Source organism: Saccopteryx leptura, chromosome 6, assembly GCF_036850995.1.
Source record: "Saccopteryx leptura isolate mSacLep1 chromosome 6, mSacLep1_pri_phased_curated, whole genome shotgun sequence".
Taxonomy (NCBI): Eukaryota; Metazoa; Chordata; class Mammalia; order Chiroptera; family Emballonuridae; genus Saccopteryx; species Saccopteryx leptura.
Genome location: NC_089508.1, coordinates 92632203 through 92647408, shown reverse-complemented (window position 1 = coordinate 92647408; position 15206 = coordinate 92632203). Strand labels below are relative to the sequence as shown.

General features: G+C 44.5%; 1 protein-coding gene across 1 annotated transcript in view; it reads right to left on the bottom strand.

The window, feature by feature from the left end:
* The window catches only part of RNF212B (ring finger protein 212B), a 45934-nt gene extending 36650 nt beyond the window's left edge, over window positions 1-9284 (bottom strand). Inside the window, exon 1 of the mRNA XM_066342179.1 lies at window positions 9180-9284. Within this exon, the coding sequence (XP_066198276.1) occupies window positions 9180-9211 (32 nt within the window). The 5' untranslated portion in view covers window positions 9212-9284. The remainder of the gene's footprint in view (window positions 1-9179) is intronic.
* Window positions 9285-15206: the final 5922 nt, after the last annotated feature.

Sequence of the window (15206 nt, the reverse complement as noted above, 5' to 3'; positions counted from 1 at the left end):
CAAAAGAACCATTTGTTTCTTTCCTAATAATTTCCTGTGATATTTGAGACAGAACCAGGAAGGGTGGACCAAATATAGATCACATATTGGCCACCTGGGACACATTTTAACTAAGGGAAACATGGTTCGTGAATCTTTTTTTTTGGCTTGTACTTCTTCCTTCATACTCTACACAAACTCAGAATCATAAATCTGGAAGGGGCTCTGAAATCATTTAACATTTTTTCCAATCCCATCATTTTTTAAAAGATGTACCTGATGGCCCTGGCCAGTGGCTAAGTGGATAGAGCGTGGGCCCAGAGTATGGATGTCCATGGTTTCATTCCAGGTCAGGCAAACAAGAGAAACAACCATCTGCTTCTCTCTCTTTCCCTCTCCTTGTTCTCTCCCTCTTCTTCTCCCACAGCCAGTAGCTTGATTGGTTAGAGCAGGGGCCCCCAAACTTTTTACACAGTGGCACAGTGGATAGAGCATCAGACTGGGAAGCAGAGGACCCAGATTCAAAACCTCGAGGTCACAGGGTTGAGCGCGGACTCACCAGATTGAGCACGGGATCATAGACATGACCCCATGGTTGCTGGCTTGAGCCCAAGGTCGCTGGCTTGAATATTTTTTAGCAAATCTGGGGTTGAATCACTGTCCTGCCACTGCAATCTCAAAGCTGTGCAGCCTGAGCCTCAGATTCCTCATCTATAAATTGGGGTCATTAGTAGGTCTGAGCTCACAGGACCATCATGAGGATTAGAGGAGATGATGCTTATTTAAAATATATATATATAGCGCCTGACCAGGCAGTGGCACAGTGGAAAGAGCGTTGGACTGGGATGCCGAGGACCCAGGTTCGAGACCCCCGAGGTCGCCAGCTTGAGTGCGGGCTCATCTGATTTGAGCAAAAGCTCACCAGCTTGGACCCAAGGTCGCTGGCTTGAGCAAGGGGTTACTCGGTCTGCTGAAGACCCACGGTCAAGGCACATATGAGAAAGCAATCAATGAACAACTAAGGTGTTGCAACGAAAAACTAATGATTGGTGCTTCTCATCTCTCCCCGTTCCTGTCTGTCTGTCCCTCTCTCTCTGACTCTCTGTCTCTGTAAAAAAAAAAAAAAAAAAAAATTGTGTGTGTATATATATATATAAAATATGTACTAGTTTGACTTCCTTTGAAATTAAATTGGGAAAAATAACCAAATAAGAAGGTAATTTTTTTCCTCACAGAAGTCTTTTATTTGAAAACAAGTTTTAAAATAGTTTATGAAGAAGTTTATTGAATGATGACTGGTTTGCACCACACTTTAAATTTTTGTCATTTAAGGTAAGATTCTCAATAAAAACTCATTGAATCAATGCAAAGGTAACTACACAAAGCCATGAGCTTCAGGTTTCAATTTGTTGCTCACTATACACTAACTTCCACCAGGAAGTGAGTCTACAGAACTACTGAAAAGGCCTCACTACATATGCCTTGGTGTGTTTAGAGGCAGCAACAACAATTTTAGTCAAATGAGTTGGCCAGATAAAGGGCAGGAAAACAGGGTTTGTGAGGGCAAGACTTGCCTAGTTTCCAGGGGTGATAGAGATCTGGCAGGGTCTTAAATTTACCAGTATTTCTTTTACAGTTACCTTCCAAGAAGTCGTCCCAAAAGACGGCAGATCTCACCGAAATCATTTAGTTCTCCTCACGAAGGCTTGCAAATGGCGGGAAAACTCACTGGCGCCGCACCACGCACCAGGAAAGGGCAAGAGGCTGGGCGTGGCCCCGCGACGGCGTGCGCGAGATGTGGGCGGGGCTAAGGGCAGGGTGCTTACTGTGGGGCGTGACGGCGGGGGCGTAGTGAGAACGAGGGCGGGGCTCCCGGTGGTCCGCTAGGCAGGGCTGCTTCTTCCCTGTCCCGGGAGACTCCTCATTTAAGACTATTAACAAGCCTGACCTGTCTGTGGTGGCTCAGTGGGTCAACTGTCGACCTCAAACGCTGAGGTCACGAATTTCCTTGGGTTTGCCTGATCGACACATACAGAGAAGCAACAACTATGAGATGATGCTTCCTTCTCCCTTACCGCCTTTCTCTGTCTCTCTCTCAAAATCAATAAATAAAATCTTTTTAAAAAAGATTAGGGTCCCTGGCCAGTTGGCTCAGTGGTAGAGCGTCGGCCTGGTGTGCAGAAGTCCTGGGTTCGATTCCCCGCCAGGGCACACAGGAGAAGCGCCCATCTGCTTCTCCACCCCTCCCCCTCTCCTTCCTCTCTGTCTCTCTCTTCCCCTCCCGTAGCTGAGGCTCCATTGGAGCAAAGATGGCCCAGGCGCTGGGGATGGCTCCTTGGCCTCTGCCCCAGGCGCTAAAGTGGCTCTGGTCGGGGCAGAGCGACGCCCCGGAGGGGCAGAGCATCACCCCCTGGTGGGCGTGCCAGGTGGATCCCTGTCGGGCGCATGCGGGAGTCTGTCTCTCCCCGTTTCTAGCTTCAGAAAAATACAAAAAAATATAAATAAATAAATAAATAAATAAATAAAAAGATTAGGAACAAATAAGGAATATAACCTAATTCCATACTTGTTACTGTAAGAACAAGGTGAATGTATAGTAAACCTCATGATGTTCCAGGACAGTAACACACTAGAAAGTGGTCACAAAGCAGATGAAACATTCAACCTAATATATTTTTTTAAAGATTCTTTTTTTTTTCTTTTTTTTTACAGGGACAGAGAGAGAGTCAGAGAGAGGGATAGACAGGGACAGACAGGAACGGAGAGAGATGAGGAGCATCAATCATTAGTTTTCCATTGCGACACCTTAGTTGTTCATTGATTGCTTTCTCATATGTGCCTTGACCGTGTGGCTACAGCAGACTGAGTAACCCCTTGCTCAAGCCAGCGACCTTGGGTCCAAGCTGGTGAGCTTTTGCTCAAACCAGATGAGCCCACGCTCAAGCTGGCGACCTCGGGGGTCTCGAACCTGGGTCCTCGGCATCCCAGTCCAACGCTCTATCCACTGTACCACTGCCTGGTCAGGCATAATATTTTTTAATGAAATAAAGAAAATAATAGATACTTTGAAAGAACAGCATAAATCAAAATTATAAAAGCTAAAAAAATGATATAGATAGAGAACAGTTGGGCCTGACCTGTGGTGGCACCGTGAATAAAGCATCAACCTGGAGCACTGAGGTCCTGAGGTGGAAACTCTGGGCTTGCTTGGTCAAGGCACATATGGGAGTTAATGGTTTCTGTTCCTCCTCCTTCTCTCTCTCTCTCTTTCTCTCTCTCTCTCTCTCCTCTCTAGAATGAATAAATTTTTAAAAAGTGAGAGAGAGAACAGTCAGGTATTAAATGAGAACTAAGAAATCTCAGGAAAAAAACTTAAACTTTTCAGAGTAAAAAATGAGGAAAAAACACAATTAAGGGCTGAAAGAATAAAAAAAAGACAAAAGTTTTCAGAGAAAGTGATAGATATGGAAAACAACCAAGAGATTTTACAAACACACATACATACATATTTATTCCCCCAAGGAATACCAGAGCGATGTATCAGAACAAATGCTTAAAACAAAATTTTGAGAAATTTTTCCTGAAATAAAATTAGTCGTAAGTCTACATATTGAAAAGGCATATTATGTATGGGAGAAAACAACCAGGATAGTCAAAAACAAAAAAACCTCCTTGAGCATCCAGGCAAAAGGTACTAGTCACTTACAAGGTGGAAAAAGAAAAAGAAAATTAGATTGGCATCAGACTTCTCTTAGCAGCATTTAATGCTAGAAACAATAAAACAGCATTTTCAAGATTTTTTTTCTTTTTTAAGATTTCAGAAAGAAAATATGACCCAAGAATTTTATATCCTCATATACTGTATTCAGGTATAAATGCCACTTACAAAATGTGAATATGAGCTTTTTCCTGAGAAAACCACTAAATAGTGGTTCTCAAACTTTTTGGTCCTGGAACTCCTTTACATTTTAATAATTATTGAAGACCTCCCCAAAGAGCTTTTGTTGACTATATCTGTCAATATTTACCATATTAGCAATTAAAACTAAGAAATTAAAAATATTTATTTAGCCCTGCTCCAGTACAATAGCTCAGTTAGTTAGAGCTTCTTCCAGAAGCACAGAGGTTGTGGGTTCAATCCCTGATCAGGGCCCATAGAGTAACAGATTGATGTTTCTGTTTCGCTCTCTCCCTCCCCATCTCTAAAATTAGTAAATATTTTTTTAAACTTGAAAAAAAGTGAAAATATTTATGTATTAATTCATTTGAAAACAGTAATAATCCCATTAAATATTAACATAACCTATGAAAAATAACTATATTTTCCAAAATAAAATCAATTTAGCAAGAGGAGTGGCATTGCTTAGAGTTTTACAATTTCTGACTATCTGACTTAATAGAAATCAGCTGGATTCCCACATCCACTTCTGTGTGACTCTGTTGCAGTATGCTGTTTTGGTTGAAGTGTGTGAAGAAGATCTGGACTCACCAAAATATGTAGTTAGAAAAGGTGGTAGTAGTTTAATAGCTTGTTCAGATAACTGTGAACATTTTTCTTTGATTCTGTAATAAATTTTCAAATTTCAAGAAGTAGGGCCCTGACTGGGTGACTCAGATGTTTTCCCTTATTTTCTTCTAGAAATTCTAGAAACCTAGAGTTATAGTTTTGAATTTATATGTAGGAATTTAATCCACTTTGAGTTAATTTTTCTTTTTTTTAATTCTTTCCTTCCTTCCTTCCTTCCTTCCTTCCTTCCTTCCTTCCTTCCTTCCTTCCTTCCTTCCTTCCTTCCTTCCTTTCTTTCTTTTTTTCTTTCTTTTACAGAGAGAGTCAGAGAGAGGGTCAGACAGGCAGGAACAAAGAGAGATGAGAAGCATCAATCATTAGTTTTTCGTTGCGACACCTTAGTTGTTCATTGATTGCTTTCTCATATGTGCCTTGACCGTGGGCCTTAAGCAGACCGAGTAACCCCTTGCTCAACCAGCAACCTTGGTTCCAAGCTGGTGAGCTTTGTTCAAACCAGATGAGCCCGCGCTCAAGCTGGCGACCTCGGGGTCTCGAACCTGGGTCGTCTGCATCCCAGTTTGATGCTCTATCCACTGCGCCACCACCCAGTCAGGTGAGTTAATTTTTCTATGTGGTGTAACATATGAAGTTCTTTCATGTATGTATGTTTATGGTTTTGTTTTTGTTTTCTGCATATGGATACTCAATTGTTCTTTCATCGTTCGTTGAAAAGATGGTATTTTTAAAACTAAATTACCTTTCTCAAAACATCATTTGTCCAGCCCTGGCTGGATATGTCAGTTGGTTAGACCATTGTCCCAATAACGAACATGCAATGATTGCAAGTTCAATCCCTGATCAGGGCACATACAGAAACAGATAGATGTTTTTCTCTCTCTCTCTCAAATCATAAATAATTTTTTTTTTTTTACAGAGACAGAAGAGAGTCATAGAGAATGACAGATAAGGACAGACAGGAAGGGAGATGAGAAGCATCAATTCTTCACTGCTACACTTTAGTTGTTCATTGACTGCTTTCTCATATGTGCCTTGACCAGGGGGCTATAGCAGAGCAAGTGACCCCTTGCTCAAACCACGACCTTGGGCTTCAAGCCAGCGACCTTAGGGTTCAAGCCAGTCTATGATCCCACTCTCAAGCCAGAGACCCCATGCTCAAGCCGGATGAGCCCATGCTCAAGCCAGTGACTTTGGGGTTTTGAACCTGGGTCCTCTGCATCCCAGTCTGCAGCTCTATCCACTGTGCCACTGCCTGGTCAGGCCATAAATAAAACTTTTAAAAAATTTTAAGAAAACAATTGTTCATAAGAAAACAATTCCATTTATAGTAGCATCAAAAAGAATAAAATACTTAGGAATAAATTTAACAAAGGAGCTCAACACTTGTACATGGAAAACTATAATATTGTTGACAATACTATTCAAAGTTATTTACAGATTTAATGTAATCCCTATCAAAATTCCAGTGGTGGTTTTGCAGAAATTGAAAAACCCATTCTGGCCCTATTTGGTGGTTCAGTGGATAGAGCGTTGGCCTGGTGTATGGACGTCCTGAGTTCGATTCTGGTCAAGGCACACAAAAAAAGGGACCATCTGCTTCTCTCTCTCTCTCTCTCCCACTTCTCTCCCCCTTTCCCTCCCTCAGGCAGTGGCTCGACTGGTTCGAATGTCAGCCTCAGGTGCTAAAAATAGCTTGACTGATTAGAGCATCAGCCCCAGATGGGGTTTGTTGAGTGGATCCTGGTCAGGGCACACAAGGGAGTCTGTCTCACTATCTCCCCTCCTCTCACTTAAAAGAAAAAAGGAAAAGAAAATTTAAAGCTTTGTGCATCAAAGGACACTATCAAGAGAACAAAAAGTCAATGCCTGACCAGGTGGTGGCACAGTGGATAGAGCATCAGACTGGGATGCGGAGGACCCAGGGTCGAGACCCCAAGATCACCAGCTTGAGCATAGGCTCATCTGGTTTGAGCAAAGCTCACCAGCTTGGACCCAAGGTCTCTGGCTTGAGCAAACCTTGGTTTGCTGTAGCCCCACGGTCAAGGCACATATAAGAAAGCAATCAATGGGCCCTGGCCGGTTGGCTCGGCGGTGGAGCATCAGCCTGGTGTGCGGGGGACCCGGGTTCGATTCCCGGCCAGGGCACATGGGAGAGGCGCCCATTTGCTTCTCCACCCCCACCCCCTCCTTCCTCTCTGTCTCTCTCTTCCCCTCCCGCAGCCGAGTGGAGCAAGGATGGCCCGGGCGCTGGGGATGGCTCCTTGGCCTCTGCCCCGGGCGCTAGGGTGGCTCTGGTCGCGGCAGAGCGACGCCCCGGAGGGGCAGAGCATCGCCCCCTGGTGGGCAGAGCGTCGCCCCTGGTGGGCGTGCCGGGTGGATCCTGGTCGGGCGCATGCAGGAGTCTGTCTGACTGTCTCTCCCCGTTTCCAGCTTCAGAAAAAAGAAAAAAAAAAAAAAAAGAAAGCAATCAATGAACAACTAAGGCGTCGCAATGAAAAACTAATGATTAATGCTTCTCATCTCTCTCTGTTCCTGTTTGTCTGTCCATATCTATCCCTCTCTCTGACTCTCTGTCTCTGTAAAAATAAAAATAAAATAAATAAAAAAGAGAACAAAAAGTCAATAAAAAGAAAAAAAAGAGCAGAGTCAGCCCACAAAAATATTTGAAAATCATAAAAGTAATGAGTTTAATTTTCAAAATATAAAGAACTATAACTCAACAACAAAAAGACAAACAACTCAGTTAAAAAATGGGCAAAAGGCCCTGGCCGGTTGGCTCAGCGGTAGAGCGTCGGCCTGGCATGCGGGGGACCCGGGTTCGATTCCCAGCCAGGGCACATGGGAGAAGCGCCCATTTGCTTCTCCACCCCCACCCCCTCCTTCCTCTCTGTCTCTCTCTTCCCCTCCCGCAGCCAAGGCTCCATTGGAGCAAAGATGGCCCGGGCGCTGGGGATGGCTCTGTGGCCTCTGCCCTAGGCACTAGAGTGGCTCTGGTCGCAACAGAGCGACGCCCCGGAGGGGCAGAGCATCACCCCCTGGTGGGCATGCCGGGTGGATCCCGGTCGGGCGCATGCGGGAGTCTGTCTGACTGCCTCCCCGTTTCCAGCTTCGGAAAATTGAAAAAAAAAATGGGCAAAAGACTTGAACAGACATTTCTACAGAGAATATATACAGATGGCCATGTAAAAATGCTCAATGTGGTTACTCATTAGAGAACACAAATCCAAACCACAATGAGATACTATTTTACATCTATTAGAATGGCTATAATTTTTTTTTAATTGTTTTTGTTTTTGGGTTTTTTGTTGTTGTTTTTTTTATTTATTCATTTTTAGAGAGGAGAGAGAGAGGGAGAAAGAGAGACAGAGGAGAGAGAGACAGAGAGAGAGAAGGGGGGAGGAGCTGGAAGCATCAACTCCCATATGTGCCTTGACCAGGCAAGCCCAGGGTTTCGAACCGGTGACCTCAGCATTTCCAGGTCGACGCTTTATACACTGTGCTACCACAGGTCAGGCCGGCTATAATTTTTTAAAAGGAAAACTAAAGTGTTGGGGAAGATGTGAGGATATTGGAACCCTTATATATTGCTGGTGGGAATGTACAGTGGTGCCTTTCATGTATAACAGTTTGGTGGTTCTTCAGAAAGTTAAACACAGAACTACCCTACCATAAGACCCAGAAATTCCACTGCTAGGTATAAATCCAAAAGTATTAAAAACAGGGACTCAGCCTGACCAGGTGGTGGCGCAGTGGATAGAGCGTTGGACTGGGATGCCGAGGACCCAGATTCAACACCCTGAGGTCGCCAGCTTGAATGTGGGCTCATCTGGCTTGAGCAAAATAAAAAATGCTCACCAGCTTAGACCCAAGGTCGCTGGCTCAAGCAAGGGGTTACTCAGTCTGATGAAGGCCCGCGGTCAAGGCACATATGAGAAAGCAATCAATGAACAACTAAGGTGTCGCAACGAAAAACTGATGATTGATGCTTCTCATCTCTCTTCGTTCCTGTCTGTCTGTCCCTATCTATCCCTCTCTCTGACTCTCTCTCTCTGTCCCTGTAAAGAAAAATAAAATAAAATAAAATAAACTTACTTAAAAAGATTATTAAAACAAAACAAAACAGGGACACAAACAGATACTTGTACACCAATGTTCACAACATTGATGCAACACTACTCACAATAGCTGAAAGGTGGCAACAGTCCAAGTGTCCATCAACTTGGATTTGAATGGATATCCAACAAGATGAATGGATAAACATTGTGGTATATATGTATAAGGGAATATTATACAGCCATAAAAAGGAATGAAGTTCTGCCTCCATGACCTTCGTTTGCTTCAGGCACTAGAATGGCTTCGATTTCAGCGGAGCAACGCCCCATATGGGCAGAGCATCGCCCCATAGTGGGCATGCCAGGTGGATCCCGGTTGGGCACATGCGGGAGTCTGTCTGTTTGCCTCCCCTCTGCTTCTCACTTCGGAAAAATACAAAAAAAAAAGAAGAATGAAGTTCTGATGCTTGCTAAGTGAAATAAGCCAGACACAAAACAACAAATATTGTATGATTCGACTTCTATGAAGTATCTAAAAAAGTCTAATTCACAGAGACAGAAAGTAAATTAGAAGTTAGCAGTCTCCCCCATCCCCTCAAAAAAAGAAGTCATCAGGGCCTGACCTGTGGTGGTGCAGTGGATAAAGCATCAACATGGAATGCTGAGGTTGCTGGTTCGAGATCCTGGGCTTGCCCAGTCAAGGCACATATGAGAAGAAAATTGATGCCTCATCCTTTCTCTCTCTTGCTCTGCTCTCTAAAATCAATAAATAAAGAAAAATTAAGAAGTTAGCAAAGACTAGGTGAAGAAGAGAATGGAGAGTTATTACTTAATGGGTATAGAGTTTCTGTTTGAGGTGATAAAAAAACAGGTGATGGTTGCACAACAATTTGATACCACAATTTTAAAAAGAATCCCACAGAGGTAAAGTGCCCTTTTCATCATATCACATCAGGACGTTCATGATATCCACATGACAACCTGCTGATTTAATTTTGTTCACTTGGTTAAGGTAATATTTGCTATCTTTGTCCACTATAAAGTTAATTATTTTTCTCTTTCTATATTCTTTGGAAGTAAAACTACAAAGCCAGCCCACCCTCAAAGTAGGGGAGAATAAGGAAGATATATACATACATTATTATTTCGTTAAAAATTTTTTTTCACCCGGGTTCGATTCCCGGCCAGGGCACACAAGAGAAGCGCCCATTTGCTTCTCCACCCCTCTGCCGCGCTTTCCTCTCTGTCTCTCTCTTCCCCTCCCGCAGCCGAGGCTCCATTGGAGCAAAGATGGCCCGGGCGCTGGGGATGGCTCCTTGGCCTCTGCCTCAGGCGCTAGAGTGGCTCTGGTCGCAATATGGCGACGCCCAGGATGGGCAGAGCATCGCCCCCTGGTGGGCAGAGCATCGCCCCTGGTGGGCGTGCCGGGTGGATCCCGGTCGGGCGCATGCGGGAGTCTGTCTGACTGTCTCTCCCCGTTTCCAGCTTCAGAAATGAAAAAAAAAAAAAAAAAAAAAAAAAAAAAAAAAAAATTTTTTCTACTTTACCATTAAGTTTATTATTCAATCATCTCTTTATATCAGTATGAATGCATGTATATTTATTTTATTCTTCTGGTTATAACCTAATAGTATATTATTTGTTTTGTTGTTCAAATTATTCCATTTGGGTCAGTTCCTAGAGCTTCTTCTAGCCTTGCAACTTCCCTTCAGTCTGATTTGCAGACTTTCCTTACAGCATGGCTCCCAAATGCCAGTCTTCACTTCCATCTCAAATGAAGAAACTGAGACTGTTTCTGCCCCCAAGCCAAGAAAGAAATATGATCAACCCCCTATTTTATAAAACAACTCTGGGGACAGAATGAAGGGATGGAAGGTCACATACAGACAGGAGATTGGTTGGTAGGCTGTCACAATAGGAGAGATGTGCATAGTGCTAGAATAAGAAGATATGGAATAAGAAGAAAAAGACAGTTGTGAAACAATTTTCAGAGGCAGAACTCACAGGACTTGGTGACCAACTGGCTTGAGGCTACAAAGTGAGAGGGAGGAGAAAAGTTGAGGGTCTCCTGGATGGCTAAAAGCATGATGGTATGAGAACATTATGTTATGGCCATGGCTAGGATTGGGGAACTCAGGAAAAAGAACAGCTTTGTCTGGGAAACTGAGGGGAGTTTGGTTTAAAACCCAATGACTGGTATAATCTAATGGGGCTAATACCAGGACTTAAAGCTGGAGTATGTATTTTTCTCATTCTAAGCACCCTTTCTAAGTACATGAATTGTAATGTTTTAGAGGTTTCCTTCTGCTCCTTGCATCATCTATGTTTGTTATTGTCTATGGCTTTCAGGTGGAGCTTTCCTCAAATGTCCAGGGATCATTTGTTGAGCAGCCAGGTAACTAAGCTGAGCCTGGACTTTAGGAGGAGAGAGAGAAAGAGAGAGACAGAGAGAGAGAGAGAGAGAGAGAGAGAAAGAGAGACTTATTATGACAAATTGGCTCATGTAATTATGGAGTCTGAGAAGTCCAGCAATCTCCCATCTGCAAGCTAAAGACTCATACAAGCTTGTGATATAATTCAGTCTGAGTGTAAAGGCTTGAGAACCAGGGGAACCAATAGTTTAAGTCCCATCTGAGGGCTAAAGAAGAGGAGATGAGATGTCCCAACTCAAGCAGGAACACAGGAAGAAAAAAAAAAAAGGGCTTATTCCTTCTTCCTCTGCCTTTTGTCCCATTCAGATCCTCAACGGATTGGATGATGCCCACTTACATTGGGGAAAGCAATTGACTTCGCTGAGTCTGCCACATCAAATGCTAACTAATCTGGAAACAACCTCACAGACACACCCAGAAATGATGTTTAATCTGGGCACTTTATGATCAGTCAAGTTGATAAAATTAATCATCAAAGCTCTTGAGGCTTTGGCCCTGGCCGATTCGCTCAGCGGTGGAGCCTCAGCCTGGCATGTGGAAGTCTCAGGTTTGATTCCAGGCCAGGACACACAGGAGAAGCGCCCATGTGCTTCTCCACCCTTCTCCATCTCCTTTCTCTCTGTCTCTCTCTTCCCCCCCATTGGAGCAAAGTTGGCCCTGGCACTGAGGACAGCTCCATGGCCTCCGCCTCAGGCGTTAGAATGGCTCTGGCTGCAAAGGAGCAATGCCCCAGATGGGCAGAACGTCGCCCCCCAGTGGGCATGCCGTGTGGATGCGGGAGTCTGACTGCCACCCTGCTTCTAAATTCGGGAAAAAAAAGCTCTTGAGGCCTTTAAGTCCTTGAAGATAGATGGGCTTTGTTCACTACTATATTCCCAGTATCTAGCACAGTAAACAATTAATCAATATTGGCTGCATATGTTAATGAAATTAACTGAGCATACCCAGTTATATATAATACAGTTTCTTTTAGATTTTCTTTCTCTATTAGTCTAATAAACTGTGTAGTATTGGAAATTTCCTGAAAAGCTACATTCTCTTACTATGGGTTTTATACTTTACATCAGTATAGCCTGGCAAAAATCCACACTATAGCCTGGCAAAAAATTTCAGTAATTAGGTCCACATATTTTCACCTAACTAGACTCTTTTTTTTTTTTTAATTTATGTATTTATTTTTGTATTTTTCTGAAGCTAGAAACGAGGAGAGACAGTCAGACAGACTCCCGCATGCGCCTGACTGGGATCCACCTGGCACGCCCACGGGGGGGGGGGGCCGCTCTGCCCACCAGGGGGCGTCGCTCTGCCTCGACCAGAGCCACTCTAGCGCTTGGGGCAGAGGCCAAGGAGCCATCCCCAGCGCCTGGGCCATCTTTGCTCCAATGGAGCCTCAGCTGCAGGAGGGGAAGAGAGAGACAGAGAGGAAGGAGAGGGGAAGGGGTGGAGAAGCAGATGGGCGCTTCTCCTGTGTGCCCTGGCCGGGAATCGAACCCAGGACTCCTGCACGCCAGACCGACGCTCTACCACTGAGCCAACTGGCCAGGGCCTAAATAAGTATTTTTAAAATTTCTTCTATATGCCAAGCCCTGCTCTAGGCATTAGTGAGATAATAGTGAAAAACAAACCAAGGTTTTGTTTGCATGTTTGTTTGGGAAAATTTAAACATATACAAAACTAGAGCCTGACCTGTGGTGGTGCAGTGGATAAAGCGTCAACCTGGAATTCTGAGGTTGCTGGTTCGAAACCCTGCACTTGTCTGGTCAAGGCACATATGGGAGTTGATGCTTCCTGCTCCTCCCCCCTTCTCTCTCTCTATCTCTCTCTCACTCTCACTCTTTCTCCTCTCTAAAATAATTTTTTTTAAAAAGGAAAAAAAGGCCTGACCTGTGGTGGCACAGTGGATAAAGCATCGACCTGGAAATGTTGAGGTCGCCGGTTCAAAACCCTGGGCTTGCCTGGTCAAGGCACATATGGGAGTTGATGCTTCCAGCTCCTCCCCCTCTTCTCTCTCTCTCTCTCTCTCTGTCTCTCCTCTTTCTCTCTCTGTCTCTCCCTCTCCTCTCTAAAAAAAAAAAAAAAAAAAAAAGGAAAAAAAATAAACATAGACAAAACTAGAGAAGTTAGTGTAAAGGACTTTTATCTAATTTAAACATTATCGAGCCTGACCAGGTGGTGGCGCAGTGGATGGAGCGTCGGACTGGGATGCGGAAGGACCCAGGTTCGAGACCCCGAGCTCACCAGCTTGAGCGCGGGCTCATCTGGCTTGAGCAAAGAGCTCACCAGCTTGGACCCAAGGTCGCTGGCTCCAGCCAGGGGTTCTTCAGTCTGCTGAAGGCCCGCGGTCGAGGCACATGTGAGAAAGCAATCAATGAACAACTAAGAAGTCGCAACGCGCAACGAGAAACTGATGATTGATGCTTCTCATCTCTCTCTGTTCCTGTCTGTCTGTCCCTGTCTATCTCTGCCTCTGTAAAAAAAAAACAAAAAACAAAAAACAAAAACATTATCGACTCATAGTTGGCATTCTTTCATTAATAATCTACTTTTCATCCCTCTTCCTATATTATTTTAAAGCAAATCCAAGATATATTATTTATTTCATAAATACATTGGCAAATATCTCTAAAAGATAAGTATTCTCGGCCTGATCAGGTGGTGGCGCAGTGGATGGAACGTCGAACTGGGATGTGGAAGACCCAGGTTTGAGACCCCGAGGACGCCAGCTTGAGCGCGGGCTCCTCTGGTTTGAGCAAGAAAAGCTCACCAGCTTGGACCCAGGGTCGCTGGCTCGAGCAAGGGATTACTCGGTCTGCTGAAGGCCCACAGTCAAGGCACATATGAGAAAGCAATCAAGGAACAACTAAGGTGTCACAACGAAAAACTAATAATTGATGCTTCTCATCTCTCTCCGTTCCTGTCTATCCCTCTCTCTGACTCTCTCTCTCTGTCTCTGTAAAAAAAAAATATATATATATAAGTATTCTCTAACCATAGCCAAATATCATTACCCCACCTAAAAAAATAAAATAAAATAAAAAATCCAATAATCTGGAGCTTACATGCTAATAAGAGAGACAAACAAGAAAGAAACAAACAAACAAACAAATAATATTAGGTAATGATGATTAAAAAAAGAAAAAACAAGGTCCAGTTGATGGAATAGAGACTGGTTTTCTCTTGGGCACTCAGAGAAAGTCTCTGTGAGTAGCAATATTTGCTGAGAGATGTGTATAAAATGAGAGAGAAAGGCGTGTGACTGGAGAAAGAGTGTTCCTGATAGAGGCTCCAGCTAGTGCAAGGTCTTGAAGTAGAGCTGAGTGTTCAAAAAATAGTAAGGAGGCCTACGAGTCTGGGAGGAGTAAGTGGAAGGAAGAGCAGCAGGATATGATTTTGGAGTGGTCACTGGAGCCATGATAGAGATGCTTTTAGATTTTTTTTTCTTCTTTTCTAAGTCAAAGGCAGGGAGATAGACTCCTGCATGTGCCTGGACCAGAATCCACCTGGCAATCACCATCTGGGGCTATGCTGCAACCGAGTTATTTTTATTGCTTGAGGCAAAGGCTCCATGAAGCTTGAACGGAGAGAGAGAGAGAGAGAAAGAGAGAGAGAGAGAGAGAAGGGGGAGGAGTGAAGAAGCAGATGGTTGTTTCTCCTGTGTGCCCTGACTAGAAATCGAACTCAGGACATCCACACGCCAGGTAAATACTCTACCCCTGAGCCAACCAGCCAGGGCCTTAAATTTTATTCTAATTAGGCCACTGGAGGGTTCTGAGCAGAGGAGTGACATGACTTGACTTATGATTATAAAAGGTCATTCTGGGCCCTGGCCGGTTGGCTCAGCGGTAGAGCGTCGGCCTGGCGTGCGGGGAACCCGGGTTCGATTCCCGGCCAGGGCACATAGGAGAAGCGCCCATTTGCTTCTCCACCCCCCCTTCCTCTCTGTCTCTCTCTTCCCCTCCCGCAGCGAGGCTCCATTGGAGTGGCCAAAGATGGCCCGGGCGCTGGGGATGGCTCCTTGGCCTCTGCTCCAGGCGCTAGAGTGGCTCTGGTCGTGGCAGAGCGTTGCCCCTGGTGGGCGTGCCGGGTGGATCCCGGTTGGGCGCATGCGGGAGTCTGTCTGACTGTCTCTCCCCGTTTCCAGCTTCAGAAAAAAAAAAAAAAAGGTCATTCTGGCTGTTATGTTGAAAATAGTGTGTGCTGGGGGAGGGGCACAAAGAA